Source organism: Pollicipes pollicipes, unplaced genomic scaffold, assembly GCF_011947565.3.
Source record: "Pollicipes pollicipes isolate AB1234 unplaced genomic scaffold, Ppol_2.1 Scaffold_3812;HRSCAF=4468_pilon_pilon_pilon, whole genome shotgun sequence".
NCBI classification, from domain to species: Eukaryota; Metazoa; Arthropoda; class Thecostraca; order Pollicipedomorpha; family Pollicipedidae; genus Pollicipes; species Pollicipes pollicipes.
Genome location: NW_023596380.1, coordinates 117957 through 132141, shown reverse-complemented (window position 1 = coordinate 132141; position 14185 = coordinate 117957). Strand labels below are relative to the sequence as shown.

Here is a 14185-nt window from a genome sequence, read left to right as displayed (position 1 = left end):
CACTCCGTGTGCCATAATAAAGCTTGGCACGTGACGCTGCAGGAAACCGGAAAGATCAATCGCCACATATTAGGCTTACAGACCGGCGCAAAGAAGCCCTATAATTCGTCTTGCTCGGGTGACCGAACCACTGCTTACGCAATATGCTGTGCTTGGTACGAACTTTGATCCCGCTGTCATTAAGACCGATGACTCGCATCGCCATCTGGTCACGAAAGAGGCAGCGGATCGGGCAGCCGTGGTGCTGACGGGTCGCCGCGCCGGGCCGCCGGTCACTTGAGACGCGTCGGCCGGAACCCAGCTTCCGGCCCATTTTCACTGCAAACACTGACCGACGCCATCTTGTCTTTCAGGAGCTGGTAAACGGCCTGGTCCTGGACAAGCGGAAACGCGATGAGGACGATGAGTCGCCGGAGCTGAAAAAGGTGAAGCTTGACCCCCGGCTTGCTTGTCTACTGCAGGTACATGACGCTGCCACGGCCAGGTTTGGTTGACATTAGCCGCGGGCGCCTTCGACGCACGTGTCTATTTTCGTGGGCCGGTGACTTCCTTTGATCTGTTTACGAGCGTCGTCGACGCAGCAATTAGCTGCAGCTGTCTCTGCAGTGACGCGAACCACGCCGGCAAAAATGACTCTCTCTTCGACTCCCCGCGAGCCGGCGTGCCCGGAGACGGTTGGAGCGGCGCCGGCCGTCAGTGACGGGCCGCGACGCGCGCGCCCCGGCCAGACGCCTGTTTGTCTCGGCCCGCCGCCGTCCGTATGCGCCTGGCGGGGCCGCTAACTTCTGCGTGCGGCCGGCCGGTCCGTCGACCTGGCGGCGCGCCTCGTTTTCCGCGTGCGCGCCCCTCGGCCGGCTGGCGGCGGCCGGCCGGCTCCCACAGACGCCTCGGGCGTGGGGAGGAGAGGAGTCACGGAGGCGGCGGCCAGGTCGGCCATGTCGAAAGTGGGAACTGGTGAAAAGCTGGGGCAACGGTTGAGGAGGGACCGCAAGAGCTGCGACAATGACCTGGGTGAGGCGATAAGAGCTGCGACAGTGGCGTGGTAGGAACTGTAGAAGCTGCGACAGTGGCCTGGTAGGATCTGTAAGGGCTGCGACGGTGATCGGGGAGGAATGTAACGGTTGCAGTGGCGGCCGAGGAGGAATGCAACGGTTGCAGTGGCGGCCGAGGAGGAATTGCAAGAGGCGTGACGATGGGCGAGGGTTGACTGCAAGAGCTGCGACCGTGCCTTTAAAGCGTCACAGCTGCAGTGCCTCAAATGTCGACGGATCCTGCAACGCGGCTCGGCTCTCCAGTGCACTGGACAGCAGCGGTCTGGAATCCACTGTAAATCGGTCCATCGGGCCACCACAGTGACCGCTTGACCACAGACAGCAGATGCCGGGGCGAACTGGCGACAGCGGAGTGTTGGGCATCACCACGCTAGAGGCATGAGCGCCGTCCGAGACCCGAATCCCCAGACCTGTTGGCGCGTGACCCTGACCGAAGAATGCGAAACCAGACCGCCAGCCGCGCACGCGGAATGGACGGGCGAACCGAGCCCAGCATAGCCCGCGCCGGCGACCTTCTTTGGGCGCAAGGAGCGCGCCTCTGGTTCAGAGTCATCGCAGCGCACGGAATCGGCCGTCGGCGGAGTGCTGAGCGTGCGCGGCCGCGCCCGGCGGCCTGATCGGATTTGCCGGCCGGCTGGAGCTGAGTGGGCAATACCGCGCCGGTGCCGGCCGCCGGCCGCCGCCGCCGCGCGCAACGGGCAACACGAGACAAATGACCCGCCGCCGGCCCGCGCGTCATTCGTGGGAGACAGGCCGCCGCCACTGAAGGCGGTCCGCCGCCGCAGCGACGCGCTGTGAGCCGAATCGGCGCAGCGCCGGGGAGATGGGCGCACGGCACTGGAGGTCATGCTCCTCCGCAGCGACGTGTCTCTCGGAAATGGGACAACTCCCGACCAAAAAAATGGGGACACTGGCCTTTTGCAAACGCGGTCACAAGCTCGGCCCCGGGACGGCGCAGTCCTCAGATGGTCCCGTAGCGGATGGCGGGGGGCAAGTGCGGCACTGCAGGCTATAAGTGGTCGTCACTGGGGCTCTCCGGCAGGTTAATTGACGACCACGTGGCCGTCTGACCGGTGGCGGCGCTGAGCTGTGTTCGCCGCCGACCCTCTGGGGAGACATGTTGACAGCTCTGGCGTCGCGATCCGCCGGCGGTGGTGACGGCGACGATGCGCGGCGTGCATGGCGAGCACCAGCGTTGCGTTGTGTGTCTCGCAAGGTGCAGACGGCGTCGGTGGCGTCAGCATCATGCCACATGCTGGTGGTACGTGGTGCGGGTAGCTGTGTTGGATGCTGCTGGCATTTGTGCCGGGCTATGCTTCGGCACCGCCGGAACCCCAGCTTAGCACTTGCGCACGGCGCTCGATCCTATCTGCCCTCAGGCTCACATCAAAGAGCTGTAGCCGAACGCCCTATCTGATGCCCACGCGAGCGATCGCGCCGCCGTTTCCGGGCCCCGTGCGGGACCGTGCCTGTGGCGGCCGCCTCGCCGGCTCAGTTCCCGGAGCCGGCGCCGGCGCGCGCGCGGGCGACCCGGCTTCGGACCCGGGTCCGGAGCCGGGCCGCCCACGGGCAGCCGAGCGCGCCGACCGGGCCGCTTGCCGGCTGGGCTGCGTCTCGCGGAGGGCTATTCTCGGCGGGCGGGCGCCGGATTGATGGAGTCGCGGCGACTCCGGCTCGGCGGCGAGGTCCGCCTCCGGCCGTCCATCGCGCCCACCGCGCGCTGAATGCAAGACTTGTCGACCTTTCAGTGGGAGCGCGCTCTTTCTCGCTGACCGAGGCGTGGGGTGCGCGCGCGCCTTTGTGGCGTGGGAGGTATTGTCGGCGACGAGCGCGTGTGTCGGCCGGAGTGACCTGCCGTCCCAGCCGTCCGGCGCCGTCCAGCCCGTCGTCGGGTGCCGGATGCCGCTATCAATTACCCTGTATCTTGGCGTCCAGTGGGTTGTGTTATTATGGAGAGAGGACAGTGGAGACGCGGTCCGTTGTGCTGTCGGTAATTACCTCGGCGCCGTGGTTGGTGTAATCCAAATGTTACGTTTGCTACGCAAGATGACCATGTGCTCTGACGCCGTGATGATGCGTAGCATTGTTAGACAGCCCCGTTTTCGTCCGTAAGGCAGTGCTCTCATTTTCATCCACTGGCTTTTCCCTGTTCAGCAATGACGAAGGCCCCTTTCCTCCCTCTCCGCCTTTTCTCTGTTTGGACCCGGATGGCCCCTCGTTTTATTTTATGTCCCTCCTGATCTGTCCACCTCCACGATAACGAGACACAACGGGCCGATGAAAATCGGCCGGCTAGAGATAACGGCGCGGCAGAAAAATAAACTGGGGAACAGAACGCAGAGCCCAGGCGGCGGGCGCACGGCGGGCTGTCCGCTCCGCAGGCGTCTGCTCCTAGGAGTGAATAGTCTCTGGTGCTCCTCCGCCGTTCCTTTCTGATTGGGGACGAGGGTGTCTGCGGAGCGGCTCCACCCGGCCGGCCGGGCCCGCGGTGAGCCCGCAGAGAGCCGTCGGTCGGCCGGTCGGCCGCGATCTAATGAGCTGGGCGTCGCAGAGATGGAGGGCATCGTGAACAAGAGTGATGTCGCTGCGGCCGCTGCATACTGAATACGGCCGCTGATTGTGCTGTTTGCTCGGAAAGAATCTGACGCGAGATCTCTCGCCAGGAGTTATCTTTTTCATGTGAAATGTGGTGCGATTGATTGGGTATTGAAGCATCGTTGGGCGCTGATGGAAAATGTAAATGTCACTTCTTACGTTTGCCAAGGTGGCTGATTTTGTATAGCAGCTTACTTATCAGGCTTGATATGTTGGCGTAATCGTGAGTCATCACATCTATTCATGTGGGAGAGGCGCTGACACATCTCGTTAGGGCAGAACGTGCAGGCCTGGGGAAGCTTTCATCTCCTCAGAGTGTCTTGCTCATTGTTTTTCCTCAGTATCACTACCAGTTTGGGACCCAAATATTCAAGAAGTCTCTGAAAAGCTTCCTGAACAGCAAGCGTCTCTGCGTTTTGGAAAAAGGTCGTTTTTGGTCCCGAGCGTATTTTAAGAAACTCTGGTGTGTACTTATGCGCAGGCGTGTTGCTCGTTTCCGGACTGTGCGCTAGTTACAAGACCGCAGGGTGACGGAGCTCGTCAGAGCGCTCCCTCGCTAGCCTTTGTTGTGTGAGCCGATTGTTTGGGCGCGGCGCGTGCGAGTGGTTTGTGTGGCCCTGCATACCTGCTCCGACGGATCAGCCGCGCCCGATTTATGCCCATATGTCTGCTCAGGTGTTTGTAACGAGCGCCAGCACCTGTAACGGCGATCGGTGGCGTTCGGGAAGCGCGGGCACGGTGCCTGCTCAATCGTACCAGCCTTGCTCGGCGTCGTTCACCAGCGCTGCCGATCGACTGTCCGAGACAGACAGACGAACGCATTTATCCTTTGAGAGCGGCTGCTGGATTCGTTAGTGCCAGAGCTGGCTCTGACGAAAAAGCTCCTCCGTCTGACGCGAGAGCCTTCCCTGTGTGGCTATGCTGCACCGCAAGCGGCCCAGTCTTCCGGAACGCCATACCCACGCAGGGGGTGCGTGATCGCCACTGGAAGATCGTGGCGCAAAGTTTCTAGTATTCGTTGCTGCTATTTTGGAGTTTTTGTGGGCTTTACATGCATTGTAAATGCATGAGCTACCATCCGTTTTGATCTTCTATACGTCAAAAGGCATAGCAAAATTGATTGTGTTCACTGCTGGGAAGGTGCCCCGGTGCTGTGCCGTTGGGCGTCAAATACCTCGTAAACATTAATTGGATGCACATTTACGTATATATATATATATATATATATATATATATATATATATATATACATATATATATACATATATATATATATATATATATATATATATATATATAACCAACCTCAAACCGTATTATCAAAATCAAATGACATCTGCCCACCACCAAGACGAAAAAGCCCTACGGGAAATCATCTCTCGACATGTTAAAGGTAAGAACGGCCACAAAATAGACATCTTCATTCATTATCGCATTACGAAAATCTTTAACATTCTTATGACAAACAGTCCAGACAAACCCGACGAACTAAATGCACCAATGCAGTGTATCAATTCAAATGCAACATTAAAGACTACAAACTTCGTTCCATACGCTTCACTGATGTGGTCACAACGACACTCTCACAAGGCCTGACAATGCACTTACTGACAGGGCATCTCTGAACCACATGCGACACGAACACGACAGGACGTTGACATGACAACAACTGACAGACAACACTGACATTTTACGGACGTGCAATGACAAAATACGCCTTCAGATTTGGGAAAGTAAAAGTCATCAACGAACTCCCTCCAGCGCTAAACAGACAAACACTTTCTTGTACAACACTTGAACCTTGAAGTATGTATGCTTCTGAATATGGATTGTTGAAGCCACTTTCCCCATTGGTTCACGCCAAGCGTGCTGTGATCTACCTCTTTATACGACGGCAGGCTGCTCTCGTCCAATTTAAGCGGGTCGTTTGTAAAGCCAGTGCCTGCCTCCTTGAAATCCTGAACAGCTGTACGCGACCATTAATTCTCCCGTTTGGTACGTGACCTGAGGCGTGAGATGGCGCGTGCTTCGCCGAGTGCATCGCCCACACAGCAAGTGATGAGGACCGTGCGTGCATCGCTGCAGGTGCGCGGCCCCGTGTCAGTTGATAGTGCTGTCGCTCGGACATTGCCAGCTCTACTTCGGCAGGCTGTCGAGAGCAGCCACAACCTCTCGACGGCTCCGGATGGGCCGGACCTTCAGGCAGCGCGACACGCGGACCCGCCGCCGTCCGCGGTCGACGACGGCCTCTGGCTGTCCAGTCTCCTCTCGTCGCCAGAGTGCCTTCTGCGACCCTTGCTTTGAATCGGCACGGATCGGCGTGCGCGCCGCCAGCTCGGTTTTGCCATCGCACTTGGACGGTACAAAACCTAGTTATTGAACCGGGCTGCCCCCGAGCACGGCCGTCGCTCAGCCGTGACCAGACCGCCTGGGGAGCGGACCGGCCGTCGCCGTCCGTCGCCAGTGTCTCCTCCCTCCGACTGGCGCCCGCCGCCGGACGCCGACTCCGCCTCCCCTGCCCGTCCGGTGGGGTTGGTGCGCGCTACCGCTCGCCTGTTGCTCGCAAATGAGCGCCGTGGTGACTGGGGCCGGGCGCCCGCTGCCTGACAGGGCCAATTTGCACCGGTCGGGCGCGCTGCACTCCCGACGATAATGGGCTGTGTTTAGCCACGGCGAGATCGCGGCTCCGGCACGGCGCCGGAAGATGGCGCCAGCGGCGCGAGACGCCGCCGCGTCCCGGGGGCCGCCGGCCGTCGCAGCGGCGCCCAAGCGAATGAGGCCGGCGCGTGCCTGGAGCAGCGGCTTCGCTGCGCGCTCGTGTCGGCTGATAGATCAGTGGTGTGCGTGGGACAGGTTGTCGGATCGACCTGTTGTCCCGGGCCGCGTGCTGGCTTCTGTTTTCGGTTGGACAGCACATTCGTCGGTTACCGTCTTGGCGGAATCATTCGATGCATCTCTTATTTTAGGTATGTAAATAGCTGACGCGCTCACAGTATTGGTTGTTGAAATGGTACATCATGTTTTTCTTTTTTTAAAGCCCATGCCATCTTTTCTCCACACTGAGTGGTTTAATTCCAAAGCAATCAAACGAATTATGGGTGGGAACCTGTTCGGCGCAAGCTTCAGGTTATTGGATTACCTCATCGTGGCGATTTGATGAGCAAGTTACGGCCTCCTCCAGTCCATGCCTGATCCACTGCGGGTATGTTAGTTTTGCCTCCCGTCGGGATGATTGTTTGGTCTACTTCTACTCCCTAAAAGTGGAGGCATATCGCGTGCGGCGAAATCGAGCCCATCATTTACCGTCAGCATTGTTCTCGCCGTCATAGCTTCGCACGCGGTCAGCAGACTCCCTGCCGCATGGCGCTGTCTACGGCTGTGCAGAGCGTCATTGCAAAAGGGCCGGTGTCTTATGCTCCTTCTGCGTCATGATTTGCTGGTCAGATGTAAACATTGTGCTGTTGCTTCGTGGTAGTACCAGAACTGTCTGTCCTTGGAAACGAGTGACCGTATATTGGCGTTACTTCCCCTTGCATGCTGTTGAGAGTTTGCCTGCTGTAGGATCACGTCCGGAAAGCCGCTAACGGACGGAACGCTGCTTTCAACTTGGTGGACTCAGTCGTGTTGTGGAAACCAGTCCATAATCTACGGCTGATTTGTGCCAGGCTCGCCGGTCGTGAATTACGCCGTCGCGTTGAACCGACAAAGCGTGCCGGCTGTAGCCCGTTCCCGGAATCAGCCAGTCTGTGACGCTGGCAAAGCCAGCCATGCCGTCCGGACGCCAGCGGCCTTGTGTTCAGCCCTCGATTTGGTCTTCACTGGCCACAAAGGCCGATGTCCTCTCACTGTCTGTGCGCGGCCGCGGGCTGCCAACGGTATGACGTAGTGGGCTGGAGCAGTCGCGCCGACAGCTGTGGCCAGCACGCTCCTCTCCGGTGCCACGAAGCCGGGCGGATCCTCCAGCCGTGCGGCTCTCCCCGCCTTCTGACGCAGCGTGCCCCGGGCAGCCTCCGCCTGCGTCGCCGGGCTGCCCACGGGACCCGCGCTGCGGCGCCGCTCTTCCGGCGGCCCGTGGCGCCATGCGCTCGTGTCCAACGGCGCCGAAGGCCGCCGCCGGATGGCGTCTTACGAGCGGCTCATCAGGGAGAGTGGCCGGTGGCAGGTGTGCCGCCGCTCGCGGCCTGCCACCGCTGCCAGGGGTCAGCTTGTTTAATCTCGCTATCGGGACGGGACTCCTTGGCGTAATGGCCTCGGGTCGACAGCCGCTGCAAAAAGGTGCCTTGCGTTGGACGGCGATGTTTTCCAGAATTGATCGGTCGGCTGGTGTGTGTTAACGCTTTTCGAGGGCGGGAAGTGTTGGGCGGCGGCGCTGGGTGGGCGCACGCGTTGTGCGTGCTCTTCTTTTCCGTGAAGTTGGTGCAGTCCATTAACGTTGTTTTGAGTTGTGTAAACCTGAAGTTTTGATAATAAGATCGGGGCACCTGCATGGAGCTCCAGGGCGCTGGCGAGCAAAATAGAGAATGAAAACTCTGCGACAAGCTAGACCTCACGTTTGTTGACGAGTGGGACAGGGTTTTCGGTTCTAGAAACCTCTATCAGAGGGATGGACTCCGTATCTCTGGGAAGGGTGCACCGTCCTGAGAAGGATTTGCCAGCGATTTTTTCAGGGCGGCTAGCTTCTGAGGATGGGAGGGTGAGGCTAGAAAACGTAGGTAATGCCGGTTCAAAATTTCTAAGCAGTGGGTCAAAAAGAAGTATAGGAAAACTTAAGTACTTCTATGGAAATACAAGAGGCATCAGCAAGAGGTTTGGCGAGCTCCGTGTGCATATGCTTGAAGAAAAATTAGGCCTGGTGGCTATCACTGAATCTTCAATCAGTGAGCAGCTTTTGGGAGGTAGGTTCCATGAATTTGAAGTATCTGGCTACTTCACTTTTCATAAAGAGACGAAAAAAGGAGGTGGGGCATTAGTATATGTAGGGTAGAATATCAGATGTGAAATTGCAGACAGCATGAAGCAAAGCGATAGTGTAGAATCCCTCTGGATATATTTGGTCGTGTCGAGGGGCACAAACTAGCGCTGAAACTTTCTATAGGCCTTCGAGTAGTTATCAAGATCCGAACATATCAATATATGAACAAATTGGTCGAGGTGTGAGTGCAAAATGTAGGGTCCTGGGAGATTTTACGTCCCAGGCTGAAGCATTGATTTTGTACATTTGTCGAATAGTCACAAAAATGTGTTTTCTTGTTTTGAAGACAATTTATTCGACAGGTGGTGTGCGAGCCCATTAAGGGAGATCGGGTTTTGGATATTGTAATGAATAATGAGGAGGGGTTGGTAGATACTTTGACAGTAGGTGATACACTTGGAAATAATGATCATAATATTTTAAGGTTTTTATTGCGTTTAAGTTATTCAGGTAAGGCTAATCATACTCCTATTCCAAGCTTTTCTTGGTGTAAACGTCAAGAATTCACAGCCTTTGTTGCTAGCTTCCAGTGGAAAGATATTGTAACTGGTCTCGCTGCGCATCAGATATGGGAAGTGCTTTAGGACATGTCAGAAGAAGGACAGAACAGATTTATTCACTGTAGGAAAATGCGAGAAAGTGGTTCAAGGAAGCCCGCATGGCTGACATAGACTATGCGCACTTTGATGGCGATGAAAAAGGAAGCACGCGAAAGGGAAATAGTGCAGGACACAGGAAGCATCCAGGCAGCGTAAAGGATTGCAACAAAAAACTGAGACAGGAGATCAGGGCAGCCAAAAGATTATCGGAAATACGGCTAGCAGATACTTGCTCCGGCGACGTTGAGAAATATTTTAGCTACCACAAATTCGATCTGGAACCTAATCCTCTGGAATCTAAGGAAATCCTCTGCTGGAACCTACGAGGACATTGTAAGTCATTGGTGGAGAACAGGAATGTTGTACATGCCCTTAGCGGGCGGTTTTCTTCAGCCTTTACTAGGGAGAGTATGTGTGACCCCCCGGGAAAAAGGCAACACCTTACAGAGGGCAGTCTTGTAGATCTGACTGTGATCGAGGATGAGAGATGGCTGGAAGGAGGTGAAGGTTAAAAAGTCGACCGGACCTGACCAAATGTATCGTGGAGAGTTGAATGGATGCGCTGGTATCTTAGTTTTATCCTTTTATGCTAAATATGTCAGTCTAACCTCACTAGTATGTACGATCTCAGATAAATTCATTAAGGCTAGCATTTAGACACACCTGGATGGGCATCAGTTGAGAAGTAGTAGTCAGCATGGTTTTCTTTCTGGTAGGTCCTATTTGACAAATCTTCTAGAGTTTATGGAGCATTTTACTCGTCAGACAGATAAAGCCAATAGTTGAGATGTTGTCCCTCTAGATTCTAGTAATGCGTTTGACAAGGTACCACACCATTGTCTGCTGTATCAGTTGAAATTGCATGACATGTGGGGAAAAATTATTGGCCGAGGAAGGGTTTGGCCACTAGGCAGAAAACGAAGAGTACTGCTTAATAGTGCAAGATCTCGATGGGAGCTAATAGAAGGTGAAGTTCTGCAGGAGTCGGTCTTAGGCTCTTCGCCCTGCTTTATTTTCGTTAATCATATTGAGATAGGATTCCAGAGTAAGGTAGTTAAATCTGCTGACGATCTTAAACTGTTGGGGTGTCGAAAAACACCGACCAGGTGAAAGCAAATTCAACTTGGCTTAAAGAAACTAGTGACCTGGGCTTCTCTTTGGTAGATATAACTCAATTATGATAAGTATAAGGTGATGTATTCGGGCAGGTTTGGCGACAAGGGCATTAACTTGGCAATGGGAGGCCGGAAGTTAGACCAGATCGAGGAAGAAAACGACTTAGGAGCTATAATTTCCAGGGCTGAAAAAACGATGCGGTGCCCTTTGAGCAAGCCACTTCGGATGCTGGGACTTAGTAACAGTAATGTCCGTTACAAAAGTAAGGATGTTGTCAACAATTTGTGCTTAACTTGTGTCAGGCCACACAAAGAGCACTGTGCACAGGTTTGGTCCCCATGCTTCAACAAATATATAGGAAGGCTAGAAAGAGGACAGTGAAAAGCCGCTAGGATGATGAATTTATTCATTTCTTACATGTCTCCGCCACACGGCCCAGACCCAGCTATCACCCGCCTGCCACCTCTGTCCGGTGATGTGACGTTTGAATTTATCCCCTGGAAGATGCCATCGGGCCGCGTTTCCTGTCCCCACTCAGATAAGAATGGCGCCGTCGCGGCTGGCACGGGCCGCGGACGTTCTAGATGATAAACGGAACCCTGGCCTGCGAACGTGACCGGCCTTCTTCATTGGCACGCTCATAATGCGAAAAATCTACATTCTGCGCAGGTTTGCTTGAGCGGATCCAACCTCCCGTGGAGCAAGTTCTCTGTTTGGCACTTCTTGTTGTGTTATAGCACGCTGAAATTGATGTTCGTGCTTCAACCAGCTGGTCTGAAAGCGTGTTCTACAAGAGATTCTTGAGCAGACTTGTGACGCGTGGTTTTCTGTCTCAGTATTCATGGTCATTCCAAGGAATGGTCATTGCATGAATGGCCCAATCGTCGCCAGCATGCCGTTCCGGCGCGCCAAGACAGTTCGCGCGCTCGCCAGACGCCGTGGCTACCTCGACCATACGGCGGGCGCCCCTCCCCTCCCACCCTCCCACCCGCCGCGACCGCCAGCGCCGCCCGGTGCGTGACGGGCGCGCGAGCCAGGCCAGCACGGGAGCGGTCGAGCCGGTGGCGGAGTCACGCGGCGCAGTCTGCGGGACAGGCGCCCGCCACCGGGGCGGTGAGCTTCCGGTCCGCGGAAGCTTCCCGCACCGCACGTCGCGGTCACGCTACGGTCGCGGTCACCCCAGGTCACATTCTGAGGCTGGGCACGTCACTGTCGGGCCATGCCACGGTCAGGCCACGTCATAGTTGATGTTATGGTCAAGTGACGTCACGGTCAGGCCACGTCATAGTTGATGTTACGGTCAAGTGACGTCACGGTCAGGCCACGTCATAGTTGATGTACGGTCAAGTGACGTCACGGTCAGGCCACGTCATAGTTGATGTTACGGTCAAGTGACGTCACGGTCAGGTGGCGCTGCCGGTTTCTGGCCGTTAAACGTGGCATTGCGATTTGGTAGCTTCGTGAGTTTCGGCATGGTGTCTAGCGCCGAAAATGTCGGCAATTGGGATGTACCGAATGGTCTTGCTGTCAGTACTGTGAAACACTACAGTGCTATCACAACTTGTAAATCAAGAGCATAAAAGCAATCCCCTGCAACAGCCTCCAGGAAGGCCCCCAGGCGGTGTATGCGAAGATCTGAAATAAGTTGTTAGGCTGCCCGCCATAGTTTTCCGCAGAGATGACGCTAAGTCTCTTCAACTAGTAATCGCTATATGTCTGCCGTTTGATGGCGCGCTGCGGCGTCAGCTGGCCCGGCCGTGTCGGACTTATGTTCAGCTGTTGGATGGATGTTAAGCTTTTCTCTGGAAAACTTTGTCGTCATCCAGCGAGCTTTTGAGCGTAAGCCGCCCTCAAAATAGGACTGCAGGGCTGCTGATTAAGGCTCCGTGGGAGCGGGCATTGACATCAGGGAGATATAAGTTAGTTCGTCAGTGCTCTCCAAACTTCAGTCCAGCTTTAGATAGTCTGCCTTAGGCTTCCACTGGGTATTTGGCCCGAATTTGTCTCGTTGAGGAGATTTCAAGTGGGCTTTTCCTGCGCTGTGACGTGTTTGCCGCACATGCTTCGGCGAACACCACCGGAACCCGTTTGTTAATGACACCAGCTGCAAACTTATACTCCTACTGTGTTTGGTGACGGAATGTCGGCGGTCGTAATTATGCAGGCATCGCCAAACCAGTCGTATAAATCACGAGTGAACGTGCCAGCCAATTTGGCAAAGTTCCTCTTGAAAGCCATTTAGCTCAGCCGCTGTCTCCTGAGCCTTGTGTTGCTTAAAGAATTTGTTTCAGAAACTCAAATATGTGGAATATTTAATAATAGTTAAATTTTGATTACGTTCTTCTCAGAACAGCCAGATCAAACGAGGGCATACCATGTCTGCATTCCATTACAAGCCTTGATCACCTCAACCTAGGCTATGAAGATCGCGCCCAGTACAAAATCCTACCTTTCAGCGACCTCCACCGAGCCTGAGACAGGCCTTACTCTTGACAGTTTTTGGGTAATGAAGCCCAAACTTGACTGCCGATATTCAAAGAATGATGCTGTGGTGTTCCCATTCCCCGTTGGTGCACTTCTGGTGCTGGGCAGTGTTCTTGCCAGGTGCGGTAGTACTCACCGTGGTGATTTTGTGACTTGACGTCATGCTTTTCTTTGTGCTGTGCCATAGCGATGGCATGTTGTGCGCTTTGTGCCGTGCCATAGCGATGGCATGTTGTGCGCTTTGTGCCGTGTAGGATCTCGTGTATGGTAGATGCTGTGACATCGCAGATCATTGGCAACGAGGATTGGGTCAGTCGGCAAGAACATGCGCGTGCGCTGCTTCGCACGCCGCTGTGTGCAAGGGATGTTTAGGTCTGTCATGAAGCTCCCCATGAGAACTGGGCGGAGGTGGCCGCTGAAGAATAACTGCATTACGCTGTTTTTGCCTTGGTGCGATTTGACAGTTAATGCCGCTCACACTGAATTTTCAAGGTATGCCAGCATGACTGGATATCCTTGCATCTTTCTGTTCGCCTTTTCACCCACTATTTTGTTTTCATTTGCTTACATATGCCCGTTTGTGCCGTTGTTTATTGCTCGCGGCGCATTGTTTCGCGGCAGCGTCGTTTATGCAGTAGTTGGCTCGGGAAATAGCTTAAGTTTTGCAGTTGCCTTCAGGACGCAAAAAGTTTAAAACTGGTTAATGAAAAACTGCAAGAACGTTCCATACTTAACATGCTCTGTCATCGTGCTTGGATCGGGTACCGGTTGGATGTCACAGATGCACAAGAGCTGCTACGCGCACTCGCATCGCCAAGCGCGCGTCTCTATGTTCACCTGCCAGTGATGGAGCCGCACTCGCGCCGGTGAATCAATGCCTGCCGCGTGCAGCCTGTAAGTTTCCGTGAGCCAGCACGGCGCGTCATGCTCCGACGGCGCCCGGCTGAGATTGCGGAGCGTGGCCGCCGGCGGGGAGCACTTCCGCCGCGCGCGCCGGCGACACCATTCAAGTGGCGGCAGGTATCACCGCCGGATGGCGGCCATTGTTCTAGGAAGGCCGGTAATTGGTTTGCGGCCGGTCCAGCCGGTCCTGTGTCGTTCCCATTACTGCGACGGCTCGATATGGGGCCTGACACCACGTCTGACGTTAGGTGCCAGTGGCCTGGGATGACCCTGGGGGGGGGGGGGGGGGGGGCGGCTCAGACGGTATTCGGTCAGATGGGACTCGCTCTTTCACGGCGCAGACACCACGTCAAAGCGCTGCACGGCGCCAGCTTGCTGGCTGGGGATAGTTTCGCAAGGCAATGATGCGGCCTAAGTATGGACCACTGCATGCTGTGCTGCAGGCTGTAGTTTTGAGGTCGGGA

The 14185-nt window shown here is 55.5% G+C and overlaps 1 protein-coding gene across 1 annotated transcript in view; it reads left to right on the top strand.

Annotated features, from left to right (window-relative positions):
• Positions 1–353: 353 nt before the first annotated feature.
• The window catches only part of LOC119093010 (RNA pseudouridylate synthase domain-containing protein 2-like), a gene marked incomplete at its 5' end in the record, with an annotated part of 88295 nt that continues 74463 nt past the window's right edge, over positions 354–14185 (top strand). The window contains 1 exon segment of the mRNA XM_037215903.1: positions 354–461. Within this exon segment, the coding sequence (XP_037071798.1) occupies positions 354–461 (108 nt within the window).